The sequence below is a fragment of the Sitophilus oryzae genome, unplaced genomic scaffold, assembly GCF_002938485.1.
Source record: "Sitophilus oryzae breed Bouriz unplaced genomic scaffold, Soryzae_2.0 scaffold_552_pilon_pilon, whole genome shotgun sequence".
Classification (NCBI taxonomy): Eukaryota; Metazoa; Arthropoda; class Insecta; order Coleoptera; family Curculionidae; genus Sitophilus; species Sitophilus oryzae.
Window position 1 is genome coordinate 577,873 of NW_022147143.1, and position 15,675 is coordinate 593,547.

The 15,675-nt window shown below is 31.0% G+C and overlaps 1 protein-coding gene across 4 annotated transcripts in view; it reads left to right on the top strand.

The window, feature by feature from the left end:
* Positions 1–503: 503 nt before the first annotated feature.
* LOC115887168 (neuronal acetylcholine receptor subunit alpha-7-like) overlaps positions 504–15,675 on the top strand; it is an 89,041-nt gene continuing 73,869 nt past the window's right edge. For all 4 annotated transcript variants that reach the window (XM_030906514.1, XM_030906511.1, XM_030906510.1 and 1 more), the window contains exon 1: positions 504–787. In XM_030906514.1, the coding sequence (XP_030762374.1) occupies positions 721–787 (67 nt within the window). In that variant the 5' untranslated portion in view covers positions 504–720. The remainder of the gene's footprint in view (positions 788–15,675) is intronic.

The window sequence follows — 15,675 nt, forward strand, 5'->3', positions numbered from 1 at the left end:
TTTTTATCTGCAGAATACGCTGCCGAAGTTTCCGGAATACAGTTCGTACCACCCTGTATACCGATAATCCGAAGGTTGTTCTTACTTAAATCAAATTATATGTATTGTGATAAAACGATATTTGAACAAAGAATAAATGTATATAATTGGAGAGATCTTCTGGAGGTAGTGAGTGAGATATTGTTGATAAATGAGTAGCAGCAAGAGGCGCAGCGTAGGGGACGGCGAGCAAAATAGCGCGTGATCGAAGCGCCGCTTATAAATAGGAAAATAGCCGCGACCGTGTCATTTATTTCCGCCGATAGTCGGTCGGGACTGGTTCCAGAGGGGCCCAGCACCTCCACGACCATCACATTCCGCGCTCGCATCCACATCCCAAAGTCTGGAGAAGAGGACGACATCCGAGAATTGTAGAGCTTGTGGCATAGAGCAGAGCGGAGCGGAGCACAGCGCGCGCACTCCTCCTATTGATCCTCTTGCATCTCTGGCATCCAGAGCGGACCGCTATAGAGGCCACACGTCGCGTCCGTAGCAGCGTGCGTGTGGCAGCGCGCGGTCCAGTGCAGAGGAGCGCAGCTCTCGCTCCAGTCATGGATGTTCCAGTAGCGGACACTGCCACGCTCGCCAGTTAGTTAGTGCTGGTCCTGCCGTGCTTAGTGAGTGAGGTGAGCGCTGGCATGGCGTACCCACCGCTCGAACCCGAACAAGCAGTCGCTTGAGATGGTGCGAAGAAAACACTTTTTGCGGCAGCTGCTCGCCGCAGCTCTACTTCTCATCGTCGTACCAGGTATAAAATTTTCAACTTTTGTCAACTTTGTCAAACTTTTTTTGAACTGCATCCTCCGCATTGTCACTTAAATTCGCACGAAAAACTCCGGAAACCAGTTGAGTTTTTATTGACAAACTCAAATTCATTCACTGTTTTGATCAGTTCAAGCGTGTTCGGCACATAAACAACCCTCTTTGAAATGGATCGATTTTTTATCTAACCAATTCTCACTTCTACGTTTTTTTTTCATTTTTACTTTAGCTTTTGTTTGTCTGTCAGAGACGCTTTTTTTGTGAAAGATAAATTTAGATACCAGTTGCTTGTTATCAAGATACAAACTCATTGGAAATTGAATTTTTTATTTGTTTCTATTGTTATAAATCGAATTGGAGTATTTTTTTGTATTTTATAAACCTTATTAAGTTAGTTTGTGACAGTTTCTTTCTTCTATTGCTTGTATCTTTTCTTCTGGATTGCAGTAAGAGTTGCAGTTTATAATATTATGAAAATTAACTCTGTTAAATCATCCTGCCTGTCTATTATACGGTTCTATTTGCCAGGAAAGAATTTAAAGAATGAATTCTCATCATTGCAACTGGTCTATTAAAATTGATTTCATGTCCTACTGCACTTTAGGAGCAGACATTTGCATTTTAGTTTTTTTTTATTTATACTAGGATACTAATCTTCTGTAATAAAACAAGAAATTAGGTACAATTCCTTTATCTTCCATGTCAATATACCAATTTAAACTGATTTCTGATTGGGAAGTGTTCGAATATTATCACATAACTACCTTCTATTAAAGCGATCGATTTTTCAACTAACGAATTCACAGTTAGACGGAATATTAAAGTGAAATTGACCAGTTGATTGTTTCTGTTAGAAAATGAACCTATCTGAATTGGTATCTCGATTTGAAGCCAACGAAAGATTTCATAATATCCAAAGCTTTTATAAAATTCCTTGCCTTTTTTGGTATATAAATTAAAAATTTAAATTAATATATTTTATATAATATTCAGAAGAACTCTTGTGAAAGATTTATTTGGTCACAAGAACAAGAACAAAAATTTAATTAAATAATTAACACACCTCAACCACAATGCATAATAATAAATTAATGAATTTACCCAACGTGCTAAAAGGTTCATGGTGTAAAATATTAATTTCCACAGGTGTGGAAATACTGATATTGGGCTTTTATCACTTGGCATTTACGTATAACCTTTATTTAATTGAATTTGCAATAATTGTGGACAAATATTTTATTGTGTGTAATTATTTAAATAAATTTAATTAAAAATATACTTATTATCTAAGTATAATTTTATTACTTATGTATTATGTTGTTTTCTTTTTGTTTAATGTTATTTGCGCAGATTAGTTTATATTCATTCTCGATTGGTTGGGGAGGAGTCTAAGGTGTGGCAATCACCAGCTGCGTGAGGCTACTGCGCAAAGCGCAGAATTTTATAATAATTTTGCGTCCTTCTTACCTTAACTATTATATCTTTACATTTTTTTAAGCCTCATATTTTTACGTGTCCTTTTGATCTTATTTCAAATGCAAAAAATATATATTTTACGAAAAAACTTCAGAATTCGACATATTCGAAGTAAATAACAGATATTTTCATAGAAAATATAGGGCCCTATGTCCGATAATAAAAACAATGTTTTCAAAGGTATAATCTTGCCTTTTCAAGTCGAAATACTTGCGTGTGTTTTTGCTTATTTTAAGAAGACGTTTTGAATTCCTTCTGTAGTTAAAGAAATTGTTTGGAGAAGTTCGTAAAAAGAACTTCCTTGAATTTACTATAAAAGTTTTTACTAAACATGAAGTTAATTAATTCAAGATGAAGTTAAATTAATAGAGAATTGACGCTTATTATGTATATTTTTTTAATGCTCAAAACCCTTCAGTGTCAGAGATTTAATATAATTTTTCGATTTATATTTAATGCTTCTCGAAACACTCCACATAAAATCACTTTTATTAACTATAAAATTATATATTCAATAAAGGAAATTAACTATAAATATATTTTATGTCGTTCTGAACTGTTCATTTAATTTTATTATTGAATCGGTATATTAAAAGAAATGGCGCATTTTGAATTTAATAAAAATAAAATCTTGCGGTACAAGCATCATTTTTACTTAACATAAACGGCTGTGTTTTGAATCAAAGCAATTATTATGGCTGTAAAATACCAAAGTTCTACTTGAAACGTCATAGAACTCGTCGAGTAAGCTAAAAACTGCATAAACGTTGTTTTTGAAGCTTCGTTTCGTACCTGAGTCGAAGCAATTAGTTTGGATGCAAAAAGGCTGCACATTTCTGACAGCAAACTTTCAGCCTGCGTTGTTTTCAGGCTATTTCAGGCCAATATTAAATTTGTTTGACGAAGTGTATCTAAAAGCTTTTTAAGTAATTATTTGGGGCGGTATTTCATTTTTAAAAGACCCGAAAAGTCTAAATGTACGGCAGTCAGTATATTTTTACCGACCTTTTACTTTGCTAGATTAATGGAGGTCTTCTTTTGCACTTTAATAGCTTTAATTAAGTTTTTGACGTGTATAAGGTTTGGTGCGCCGTATCTTTATAAATTATGCAGAAATAATTCATCAAACTGCATATTAATATAAGTTTTTGCATCCTTTATGCAACATTACGTCGATTAAATTTGTGCAGGCATTTTTTATTTAAATTAACACATTAAACTCGACAATGGCTTTAATTTTTGAAACGGGTTTTTTATTTCGATGCTGAAAATTTGTTCCTGCCTCGCCAAACAAAACGTCACATTTGCATTCATTACGTCCTCTGTTATGTTAAAACCTCTGGAAATATCATAGGGCTCTATGTAATGAGATATATTATTAGTTATCCTTGGCGAATATTATTATATACTCACACATAGTTACGCGAGAACAGAAGAAGTAGAAAATTGGAACAATAAAAAATTCGGAGTTGGAATTTGCAAACGTACCTATTTTTTTTATGAAATGAACAAAATTCTTACAGCTTTAGTGTATATTAATAAATAATACTTTCTTGCCTTTAGCTGTGTATTTTTTTCTAATTTCGAAAAATCGAAAGTTGAGAAAAAAAAAAGTAAAAAGAAAATTGTTTTGCTTGTCGTAAAGGGGGGAACCAAGCTCCACTCCCACAACCCGTTTCTGGGCCTACCCTTCATCAGGTGGGCTGTCCAGGGGCTGGTTTTCACCGATACGGCAAGTAAAACTTCTTCTATATCAACAGACGATGTCGTAAAGTGTCGGTGAGATATTAGTGCATCTCCCGTCAAAAGATGGTAAAGAGCGTTTTTCGGCACGCTCAAACATATATGAAATGAACAAAATTCTTACAGCTTTAGTGTATATTAATAAATAATATTTTCTTGCCTTTAGCTGTGTATTTTTTTCTAATTTCGAAAAATCGAAAGTAGAGAAAAAAAAATAAAAAGTAAAAAGAAAATTGTTTTGCTTGTCGTAAAGGGGGGAACCAAGCTCCACTCCCACAACCGGTTTCTGGGCCTCCCCTTCATCAGGTGGGCTGTCCAGGGGCTGGTTCTTACCGATACGATATTTGAGCGGGCCGAAAAACTAAGTTTCAGCATTCTACACGAAAAATTACATGAATTAAATTTGTGCAGGCATTTTGTTAATTTAAATCCATCCTACGTGTTGAAATACGTAGTGACGTGACGTTTCAAACTACAGTTTTTCAAGCATGTCCTTCAAATCCTTCAATTTGAAACCTGTTAGTAAGAAATTTCACTTCAACTATGCGCACAAAGTGCACACACATTTTTTTTTAATATTGCGTACGATTAAAGTTAACGCTTACGCATAATCTAAACAGATTATTCTGTATATTTTAGCATAATTTTATTAAAATACCCTTCCAAGTTCAAACTAACCATTACCCATCATTTTCGACAGCTCGTTTATCATAATAAACCAGATAATTTAAAAGTGTAATATTGTATAACCTAATTATAAGTTAATTTATTGAGTTTAATATTGTTTTACACAACATTTCATTAACTCTAAGTGATTTTAATGATTTTACGTTAAAATTTAAAACTACTAAATATATTCGAAATTATTTATTGATTTATAAACTTCTTTAAGATGTGATGTTCGGGGAGAAAAAGAAGCAAAGACATTTTTATTTTCTTTTATAGCGACTTGATCGTAATTTCTCTCTTCTTTAAAAATGCGATATTGTTCAGACAATTTTAAACGTGCATTTCAGAGAACACCATTGTCCTTTGTTAGCGTTTGATACGCATGTCAACTTTGTAAGCTCTTCTAGCTGTCACTTTGATTTTTTTTACTCCAGTAGTCCCGGAAGTGTGCTGCTTTTAAATAATCTTTTCTTATTTCAACTCTGTAAAATTCCGTTCTAATGAAAAAAAGATTTTATATTCGATAAAAAAAACTTTTCGATATATTCAAGCCGGTTTACGGTTTTGTGGTCCATATACCGGGCTAGTACTCAGGCAGTGCCACAGGTGTCGTCATTGTTTCGATGTAGCTGCTATAAAGCTGTATAGAATGGGAAAGCCAGACTCGCGATATTTGATTGCTTCAGAAACGGCTCTCATGAGAACAATATAAACTTGAGATTTGTTAAAATACAAATATAGATGTACAATGTACATAATATACAGTATGTCCCCGTATTGTCTTTACAAGAGGAACAACTTTTTTATTATTGATATTTTGAGAAAAATGCTTTCTTCATAAAAATCTTTGCTTGTGCTAAAATGGTTAATCCCGTTTAAACTTTTCCAAATTTCCATACCGTTTTAGAGAAAATTTAATTTTTTTAGGAAAAAAAATTCAATCATATTATCATATTTTGTTAATTTTCTCTAAAACGGTATGGAAATTTGGAAAAGTATAAACGGGATTAACCAGATTAGAACAAGCAAAATTTTTTATAAAGAGTGGATTTTTTTCAAAATGTCAATAATAAAAAGGGTTTTCCTCTTGCAAAATCAATCCGGGGACATACTGTATGTATTTTTTGTTTCAAAACTAGGCTAGAATCGGAGCTGCATCAAGTCAGTTTTAAAAGACTTAAATTTTAAGTCTCAAGTCATTTCTAAAATCAAAATAAGTTAAATCTTAAGTCAATGTCAACATAAAGTTCAAATGATTTAATTTTTGATTTAAATCATTTTATTTCAAGTAATTTTTGTAAAGTCTTAAATCAGTTTAACGTTGTTTAAGTTGTTTTTATGATTTAAGTTTATATTTTTGACTTAAATCATGGTTATCTTCAAGTTAAGTCAGTAAAATAACTTAAATCAATACAATTACCCCCAAGTAAAGACAACCAGAATTTATTTTAAATATTAAGATTAATTTTGTTGTATTACCGATTTTCTTATTATCTGGATGTTATTAATTTATTGTAAGTAGATATGAGAATAAAATCACTTAAAATAAAACGATTTATTTTCACAACATCTACAAACAATAAAAAAATAGACGCATCAAGAACAAAAAAAACTCTGGCTTAAATCTTTTCTAAAATTTAAACTTAAATATTTTAAAAGATTAAGCGAAATGACCTAAAACTTTTTAAATTTCGGAATAAAGACTTAAATCACCAATCATTTTAAAAATGATTTAAAGTCAAATTACTGAAAGTCATTAAAATGATTTAAATCAAAAAAAGACTTAAGTTTTCCGTGAGTTTGCATCTCTGTACGGAATATTTAATGTACTTACAATTCGTTGAAATTGAGTTAATCACAATTCTTGTAATATACCGAGACAATCATTGCGAGACCTGACAAAGTTTCAGTATTACCTTAACTCAATCAAAATTTTCATTGTTTGACGCTTCCTCAACCTATCTTATTAAGAGAATCCGGGATGTTTGAACTTTGTTAACTATAGCTGGAGACTCTCTCACGTCAACTGATATCTATTAAAGTTCCTTACTGACAGCAATATACACGACATTTATTGTTATTCATTAAATGATTGTAAGAACATATTTTTTTTTGGACATAAAAAATAGATTAATTTTTTTATAAGTCTGATCCGGTATTAAAATACCGACTTATTAGGTGTTTCTGACATGCTACGAAAATTGAAATGTTTTTAGAGGTTTTGGTAGTTAAATTAGTTACCTATATTTCCAATTATGCCTGTCTCGATCGCAAAAAATGATTAGTTTCTGTACATAATGCTTGTTAGGATGCTTGTAAATGTATTGCGAACTTGTAATTAAATTCTATTATTAAACTGTGTAGGTGGTAAAGCTCCCTTTTGCCACAAGCATTAATAGACATTTTTAGAAAATTTGTATACGAATGCAGTTTGATTTAGCCCACTTGCATTATTCATGATATTTTTATTGAAGAACTCTACAACCTCTAAATATAGAATTAAAAAAAAATATAATGGCGATATACATTAGGGAGTCTGTTATTTACAAAGTTCATCATTTCTCTCACGACGCTCCCTAAATGTTTAGTTTATTGTCTTAAAAAAATAACAGTCCTTTGTAAATCTTTAATATTCACAATAAACCTTGCCCCAAAGACTAATAAGTAATTTGCCACTTTTGGCAAATAATTTTTTTCTCTCGATCTTGTTCTCTCGTAGCCATGACAATTACACATTCGTATACAAAATTGAACACTCTACAAAAAAGGTCTCTTACAATTTTTCGATAAACCTACTCCTTCAAAAGTTATTCACGATTAAAGTTAACCACTCGGTAAATTCCTAAATTTTTCAACTTTTTTGACAAAATTATGATTATTTTTGAAAAATTTAGTCTATTATTTGAAAAAAAGTAATTTTCGTGATACCATGATAAACAATTTTGAATGCTGAAAAACTATTGAATGCGATAGATTTGTTGAAAATGGTTGAAGCTTTAAAAGTGAATAATGATGAAGAGTTCGATGTTTCTAAACGCTTTATTTTTATCAGGATGATTTTAAATTCACATTTGTTACTATAGAGTTCAATTCTGTACAAGAATATATGATTGTCATGGCTGCAAGAGAACAAGATCAAGAGAAAAATATATTTGCAAAAAGTAACAAATTCCCATGTAATTTAAATCGTCTTTGGGGAAAGGTTTATTGTGAATATTAAGGGTTTACAATGGTCTGTTTTTTTTTAGACAATAAACTAAAAATTTAGAGGGCGTTGTGAGAGAAATGATCAACTTTTTAATTAACGTACACCCTAATATACATGGCGATCAGTCATTTTAATATCAAAAATGACCATCTAACGCACTCTTTCGTTTATAATTTAATGGAGAACATTGTACTAGCCTAACAGAGCCCCAGATGTGACGCGGTGTTGATAAAAAGTTATCAATTAAGTTATCCATTTTCATGTTGACGCTCGGACGACAGTTTTTATATTTAATTAAACGAGTTTTTTGGCGAAAAATCATCGCTCTCGAATGATTAATGTTTGATTGTCCTGCGAGCGACAGGAAACGCCGAACGAATGGTAAGTGGGTTAGACATATCCCCAAATGACAATAAAGTCCTCAAATTGTAAAAAAAGTTTTTAGGGAAGGGGGGTAGGCAGGAAATTGGGTTCGCGAACGAATAGACTTCATTTTTAGGATAAAAGAAACTTAGGCCCTAAAAAAGGACTTCGTTATGATGTAGATAAAGGAACCGTTTAACTGTCAAGCAGTTCTAATAAAAAAATTGGTCTTTAACCACGCGGCCACCGAGGACTTGAAAGATTCCATGTAAAATTCTTACTTAACAGATATTATTTAGTGAAAGTACTTTTTTATTTATAAACATTTATTTAATTCTGTTTTTAGTATTTGTTCTTATAGCGGCAACATAGATACATTATCTGTAAAAATTTCAACTGCTCACTTGACCAATTTTTTTGTTTATTGTTTCATAGCACTCACTCATATAATACTCTACAAATTGTACTTAATTTGAATAATCCTTTAAACAGAAAGGCTCATTTAGCTCCTCTGAGCTTAAACTTATTAAGACTGGCATGAAGGTTGTTCTCCAATCGAAAATTGAACCTGCCCAAACTAAAAGCCTTTTAACGTGTACGCTATATAAATCTTTTGTTGTTTATCCATTGAAACTCTCCCAAATGCCGGCTGGCAGGGCCTTGCCGTTCACTTACATTACATTTTATGCACCACAGAGTACAAAGTAATGTATGGCTTTGGCACAGATACATTTTCAATTTGGTTAAGAGCAGTTTATAATACAAGAGCCTGCCGGCGACCTGGCGAGCTTTGATTTTTTCCTTTATTAATGTCCGATGATTTAATGTCCACGTCAAGGGTCCTGCATTTTAGATCGATTTTCGATTAACAAAATGGCTTTGCTGGAGCTAAAGGGCGATAAAATTGATTTTATAACCCTTGCAGCATGTTCGTTGTTTTGTTGAAATATTCATTCATCTCACCATCATCAAGAATCCCTTATAGTCCAGGAGGGAGTGAAGATTTTCGGTACTTATTTTCCCAGTCAGCAAACTTGAATTTTATATACAGGGTGGTCCGAACTGTATTCCGGAAACTTCGGCAGCATATTCTGCAGATAGAAATAAGTAGGGTGTAGAAGAAAGATACAGGGTGTAGAAGTTTCATTTTTATTTCGATTTTTTCCAAATAATTTCTGAAGTAACGTTAATATTTGGATGAAAATTGGTGTCTAGGAGTTTTTTGACATGAGAAATTTGATTTTGATGTCAATATGACTCCTATTTATAGTGGGCGCCACTTACATGTCTTTTAACTGTTTTGAAGAGTAAGAACTTTTCGTTCGTACCTGTATAAAACTACTGAGTGAAAAAATATACATCTCCGTGATTTTTTACGTTAAAAATGTCTCTTAGCAAAAATTGCTGCGAGCAACCGTTCTCAAGATATTTAGAATAGAAATCTTGTCATTATTGACAAAAAATAAACATGCTGAGTAGATAGTTATTTTACTGAAATGATAAATTTGGGAACTTTTTATTTTTTTAATCATAAATTTTTCTTCGAAAAATCCAGGAATCCAAAAAACAAGGTTTTAGTCCATCCGTCCGTCATCCAAAAATTTCATTCGCCAATAACTTTGTAACAATCAGAGATACAAGAAAGTTGTATTAATAAATGTCAAATATTTATGGTAGGAAATTAAATTCTCTACAAAATCGATCTCTTGACTTTATTTTGTATCTCCCTTAGTTTTTGAGTTATAGCAATAAAAAAAGCTGGTCAAGGTGACTTGTCCTCAACTTCTCATCATGTGAATGTGTTTGGATGTAGAGCAATTTTCAGCAAAAATTTGCCGATGCATAATACGGTATATAAAATTTCTCTCTGTCAATAAAAATGAATAAAAATTGTCCAGAAACTCATTTTTTTAAATATTTTTCCATACACATAGTCATAAAATATTTACACAAAATGACTGATCAACAAAATCCTTTTTCGATGCTTTTAAAGGTAATTTTACTGGCTGTTATTTTAAGTAACTAAAACGCATTTGCTTTAACAGAATTTTCGATGATTACAACTATAATCTAAATAATCTCGCTTTTTAATAAAGTAATTGACTGGAATTTAACACATTGAATAATTCAATGTAAATATTAACAGATCTTTTTTAAAGTTAAAGACATCACTTATATATTATTCCGGTAAATAAATTATTAAAAATATTATAATGGCAAAACTTCAGCGAAATCTTTGGAGTTGCACTGGCTCATAAAATTTAAGGAAATCTCTAAAACTTTTCTAATATTTTAGCTAGGTTGTGTTACTGCCGCACCTTGTATAACCCGTTGACCTAGATCCATTTTCAATTTTTCTTGAGTCGACTTTACTTTAAAATACAAAAGACTAGGACAACAGAGGATTTTCCATTTTAATAAATTTGAAGGATTATGTTTATTATTAGTTAAAAAAACTTGTCATTTGCTTTCAGACAGAGCAGTATGGGGACACAAAGCGTCAGAGGTACCTCAAACGCGCTGTAAAAAAAAATGTTGTCACTCAAAGTGATTTCTGAAGGCTGAAACTTTATAGTGACAACGCGCGTATAGACGGGTCTTTACTCAATATACAGGGTGGTCCGAACTGTATTCCGGAAACTTCGGCAGCATGTTCTGCAGATAAAAATAAACAAAAAAGTTCGTATAAATGTATGTCCTATAATGCTTAGTTTCAGAGATACAGGGCGTAGAAGTTTCATTTTTATTTCGATTTTTTCCAAATAATTTCGGAAGTAACGTCAATATTTGGATTAAAATTGGTGTCTGGGAGTTTTTTGACATGAAAAATTTGATTTTGATGTCAATATGGCTCCTACTAATATAGGGCGCCACCTACATGTGTTTTAACTGTTTTGAAGAGTAATAACTTTTTGTCCGTACCTGTATAAAACTACCAAGGGAAAAAATATACATCTCTGGATCTTTTTACGTAAAAAATATCTCTTTGTAAAAATCGCTACGAGCAACCGTTCTCAAGATATTTAGAATGGAAACAGTCAATACATGTAATTATTGACCAAAAATAAGCATGTTGAGTAGATAGTTTTTTGACTGAAATGATAAATTTGGGAAATTTTTATTTTTTTAAACTAATCATAACTTTTTCTGCAAAAAAATGATTATAAAACAGTTTCTGTTGAACTTTTGCCACAAAAACATTTCAAATTTATGATTTCAGTCAAATAGCTATTCCAAATATCTCGAAAACCATTACTCGTAGCGATTTTTACCAAGAGATCTTTTTTACGTAAAAAACGTCGTAAATGTATATTTTTCTACTCAGTAGTTTCATACAGGTACGGACGAAAAGTTATTACTCTTCAAACTAATTAAAAAATATGTAGGTGGCGCCATCTACTAGTAGGAGTCATATTGACATCAAAATCAAGTTTCTCATGTCGAAAAACTCCCAGACACCAATTTTTATCCAAATATTGATGGTACTTTAGAAATTATTTGGAAAAAAAACGAAATAAAAATGAAACTTCTACACCCTGTATCTCCGAAACTAAGTATTTTAGGACATACATTTATACGAACTTTTTTACTTATTTCTATCTGCAGAATATGCTGCTGAAGTTTCCGGAATACAGTTCGGACCACCCTGTATATCGATATTCATTAATAGTTTCCCACAGAACAAAATATTTTAATTTTTTTGGATTTGTGACTATATATTATTGATATTTAAATATAAACATTATAGGAAAGATATATTTTTAAACATGTAGTTTATAAGTGATGCAGCAAAACGGTCTGAAATAAAAAAAAAACATGTTTTTTGCATAAAGCAGTTTTAACCAAGTTTTTACATGTATAAAATTCATCGCAGAACTTCAATACGCTGATGACTGCGCTCAAATTGCAAAAACGTTACAGCGATTACAGGAAATGCTCAACACATATACCTGGGCATAGGAGGTTTTGGGCCTTAAGCTAAACATCGACAAAACTAAAATCATTTGCACTCCCCCGGAAGATCACAGCAATGCTATAAAAATCGGAGAAGAACTATTGGAATATGTAGCGCAATTCAATTACCTCGGCAGTTTGATTTCGGAAAAGGTCAATATCGACTCTGAAATTCAGCACAGGATTAGCAGCGCCTCAAGAGCATTCTGGAAATTAAAAGACACAACATCTACAATCATGGCTTGAGCACAAAAACGAATTGCAATGAGTCATGAAGCGATGAGATTGTTGCCTCTGAGATTGTGCTTTTCAGTCGCAGAAAAGCTCATGAAAGAAAACGCTTTGGGTGACCATCTTCTGATGCGTGTCGAATACTCGTCAACGAGTAATGGCAGTATGTATGTATGTATGTAAAGAGACTAAAATGTACAGGGTGAGTCAACGATAGAGTAAAGTCCATTATCTCATTTGTTTCGAGGTTTACAAAAAAATATTAAATATAAAAGTTATAGAGATGGTTAAGATACACATTTTAAAATTATTATACAGTATACAGGGTGCTTCAAAAAAGTGTGGCGAATATAACATATGTTTTTTTAAATGCAACACCCTATTTTTTATTTTATTTTTAGATTCTGCGTAAAATTCCATTACTTTTTTCTTTTTTATATGTAATGTTATATAGCTAAAATTAATAGTTTTTGTTATATTTAAATTTGTTTAAACAAATGTTAGATTGCAGTGGGTTAAAAAATTGTCAATGATGGCATTGATTCTGAAGTTGAACAACTAAAATTTGGTAGGAGAATTTTATAGAGATATAGAAAAAGACCTATGTAAAGATATTTTAGTTAGATGTTACAGGGTGTTCAAAATATATTTAGGAATTTCAGCTAATTAAAATTAAGGAATTTCAATTTTTTTAAATGGTACACCCTATATATTATCATTTTTTCTGATAGATTTTACCAAACTCTTCAACTTTTGTTAAGAATGTCATATACCTATTTTTATTAGTTTGCGATTAATTCCAATTTTTCTATTTTTACCCATATTTTTATACAATTGCGCTATAACATCATAGTTGCCATGACAAAAGTAATAATTATGACAATTTCATGTCTGTTAAGCAAGTTAAGTTTAAAATTTGAATTTTAGTTTAATTTGTTGTAATAAGTATAAATGGTAGAGATAACAGATTTTCTTGAAATGAATTAGTCAATGTGAATGATATACACGGACAAGCTTAGAAAACCACATTTTTTGGTTCAGTACTATTTATTATATAGTACTTTGCTAACTACTATAAGGATAGATGTATATTATCTAGAAAACATCTTCATGTATCATTTAACTAAAATATCTTTACATATATCTTTTTTTTCATCTCTATAAAACTCTCCTACCGAATTTTAGTACTCCAACTTCAGAAACAATGGCACCACTGACAATTTTTTACCACACTGCAATTTAATATTTGTTTAAATAAATTGAAATATTACAAAAACTAATAATTTTAGGTATGTAATATTATATATAAAAAAGTTATGGAATTTTACGCAGAATCTAAAAATAAAATAAAAAATAGGGTGTTGCATTTAAAAAAACATATGTTATATTCGCCACACTTTTTTGAAGCACCCTGTATACTCTATAATAATTTTAAAATGTGTATCTTAACCATCCCTATAACTTTTATATTAAACATTTTTTTGTAAACCTTGAAACAAATGAGATAATGGACTTTACTCTATCGTTGACTCACCCTGTATAGTCGAAATGTTTCTAATTTGAAGGTTTAATGCTATTACTGTTCAATCGAAAGTAACAAATTAACAAAACACAATTAAACGTTCGAAGATCGAAGAAAAACGAATTGAAAGCGAAATAAACAAAAACCTTATCAATTATTTTTTGTGAAGTGTTGCGAAATAAACAACAGTTGGAAATAAGCCCGAATCAAATCAACTTTGCCCGTTTGTTGGAGTTTATTAAATATTTATCTGCAGAGTTGGCCCTAGAATTTATTATCGATTCCTGGTAAATTGCAAAGAGTAATGTTTTGCCACAATAAAATTGAGAGTCAACGATAGAGTAAAGTCCATTATTTCATTTGTTTGGGGGTATATTAAAAAATGTTAAATATAAAAATTAAAGGGAAAGTTATGGTACATATTTTAAAATCATTAGAGAGTATACAACAGGGTGTCCGTTATTTATTATTATTAAGAAATATCAAAATCCAACTAAAGAATGTTTATTAAAATAAATCAGCTATACTTAAATAGTTTAAACTTCATTAGACTTGAAGATTTCTTAATTCCTAACCTTAACACCATCAGAATCGTATATTTTTACAGTAATAGATTAAATTTTTTAAAAATAATCATAATTTTGTCAAAAAAGTTGAAGAATTTAGGAATTTTACCGAGTGGTTAATTTTAACCGTGAATAACTTTTGAACGAGTAGGTTTATCGAAAAATTGTAATAGACCTTTTTTGTAGAGCGTTCAATTCTGTATAAGAATATGTAATTGTCATGGCTGCGAAAGAACAAGATCGAGAGAGAAAAAATGAATTGAATTTATCAAAAAAAATATCAAAATCAATATTTTATTCTCTGTTAATTTTTTTTTGAAATTCTCTACTCTCTCGGTTATAACAGACCAGCTTATGATACACATTTGTTTGTAAAACACGTTAGAGTCTAACAGAACGTATAAAAAAATCTTATAACTTTTAATAAAGCAGGAGTTAAAATAAACCTTTCGAAAGATCTATTATTTTAGCAGATTAGAAGAGAATAAAATCAATATAAGATATAATTAATAAAAGTCTTTGCTTTTTCTACGTGATATTGCTTTAATAACTCTTCTGAACGAAATTATAGCTAATTTTTAAAAATAATTAATACTTAGGAAAATGTAAACGATTTATTTGGATTGCCTTTTTCAGTCGGATTAGCAAAGGAAGAAAACCAATAATATATTTATGTGTGGGTATAAACGTACGGTACATTGGTAAAGTTATAAATAGAGACATAAAAGTGGAGTTCACAATCTAAGTTAAATGCCCTATGATCATTTCTTCTTGCTTAGCTTTGAATTTACGATTACATAGCACAGAAGTCCCGTTTCCAATTTTATTGGCGCTTTAACGGGCAAGGCTTAAATAAAGTTTATTGCCATATGGACACAACAGATGTGTAGGCTCGTGTGTACCAACGTAATAAAAAAATATTTCCAATATTTCTTTTTATTCTGAGGTTTCATGATAGGACACTTTAGTAGAGTGTTAAAAATAAAGCGATTTAATATCTCGTATTTATTTCTTCGTCTATAAAAAATGTACTAACCTAGTTAACATATTTAAATTTATTTTTATAACTATAATATACCGGGTGCGTCTCAAAAGTGGCTCACTTCTATAACTTTTTTATTTTTTCAGGTAAAAAAACGAGA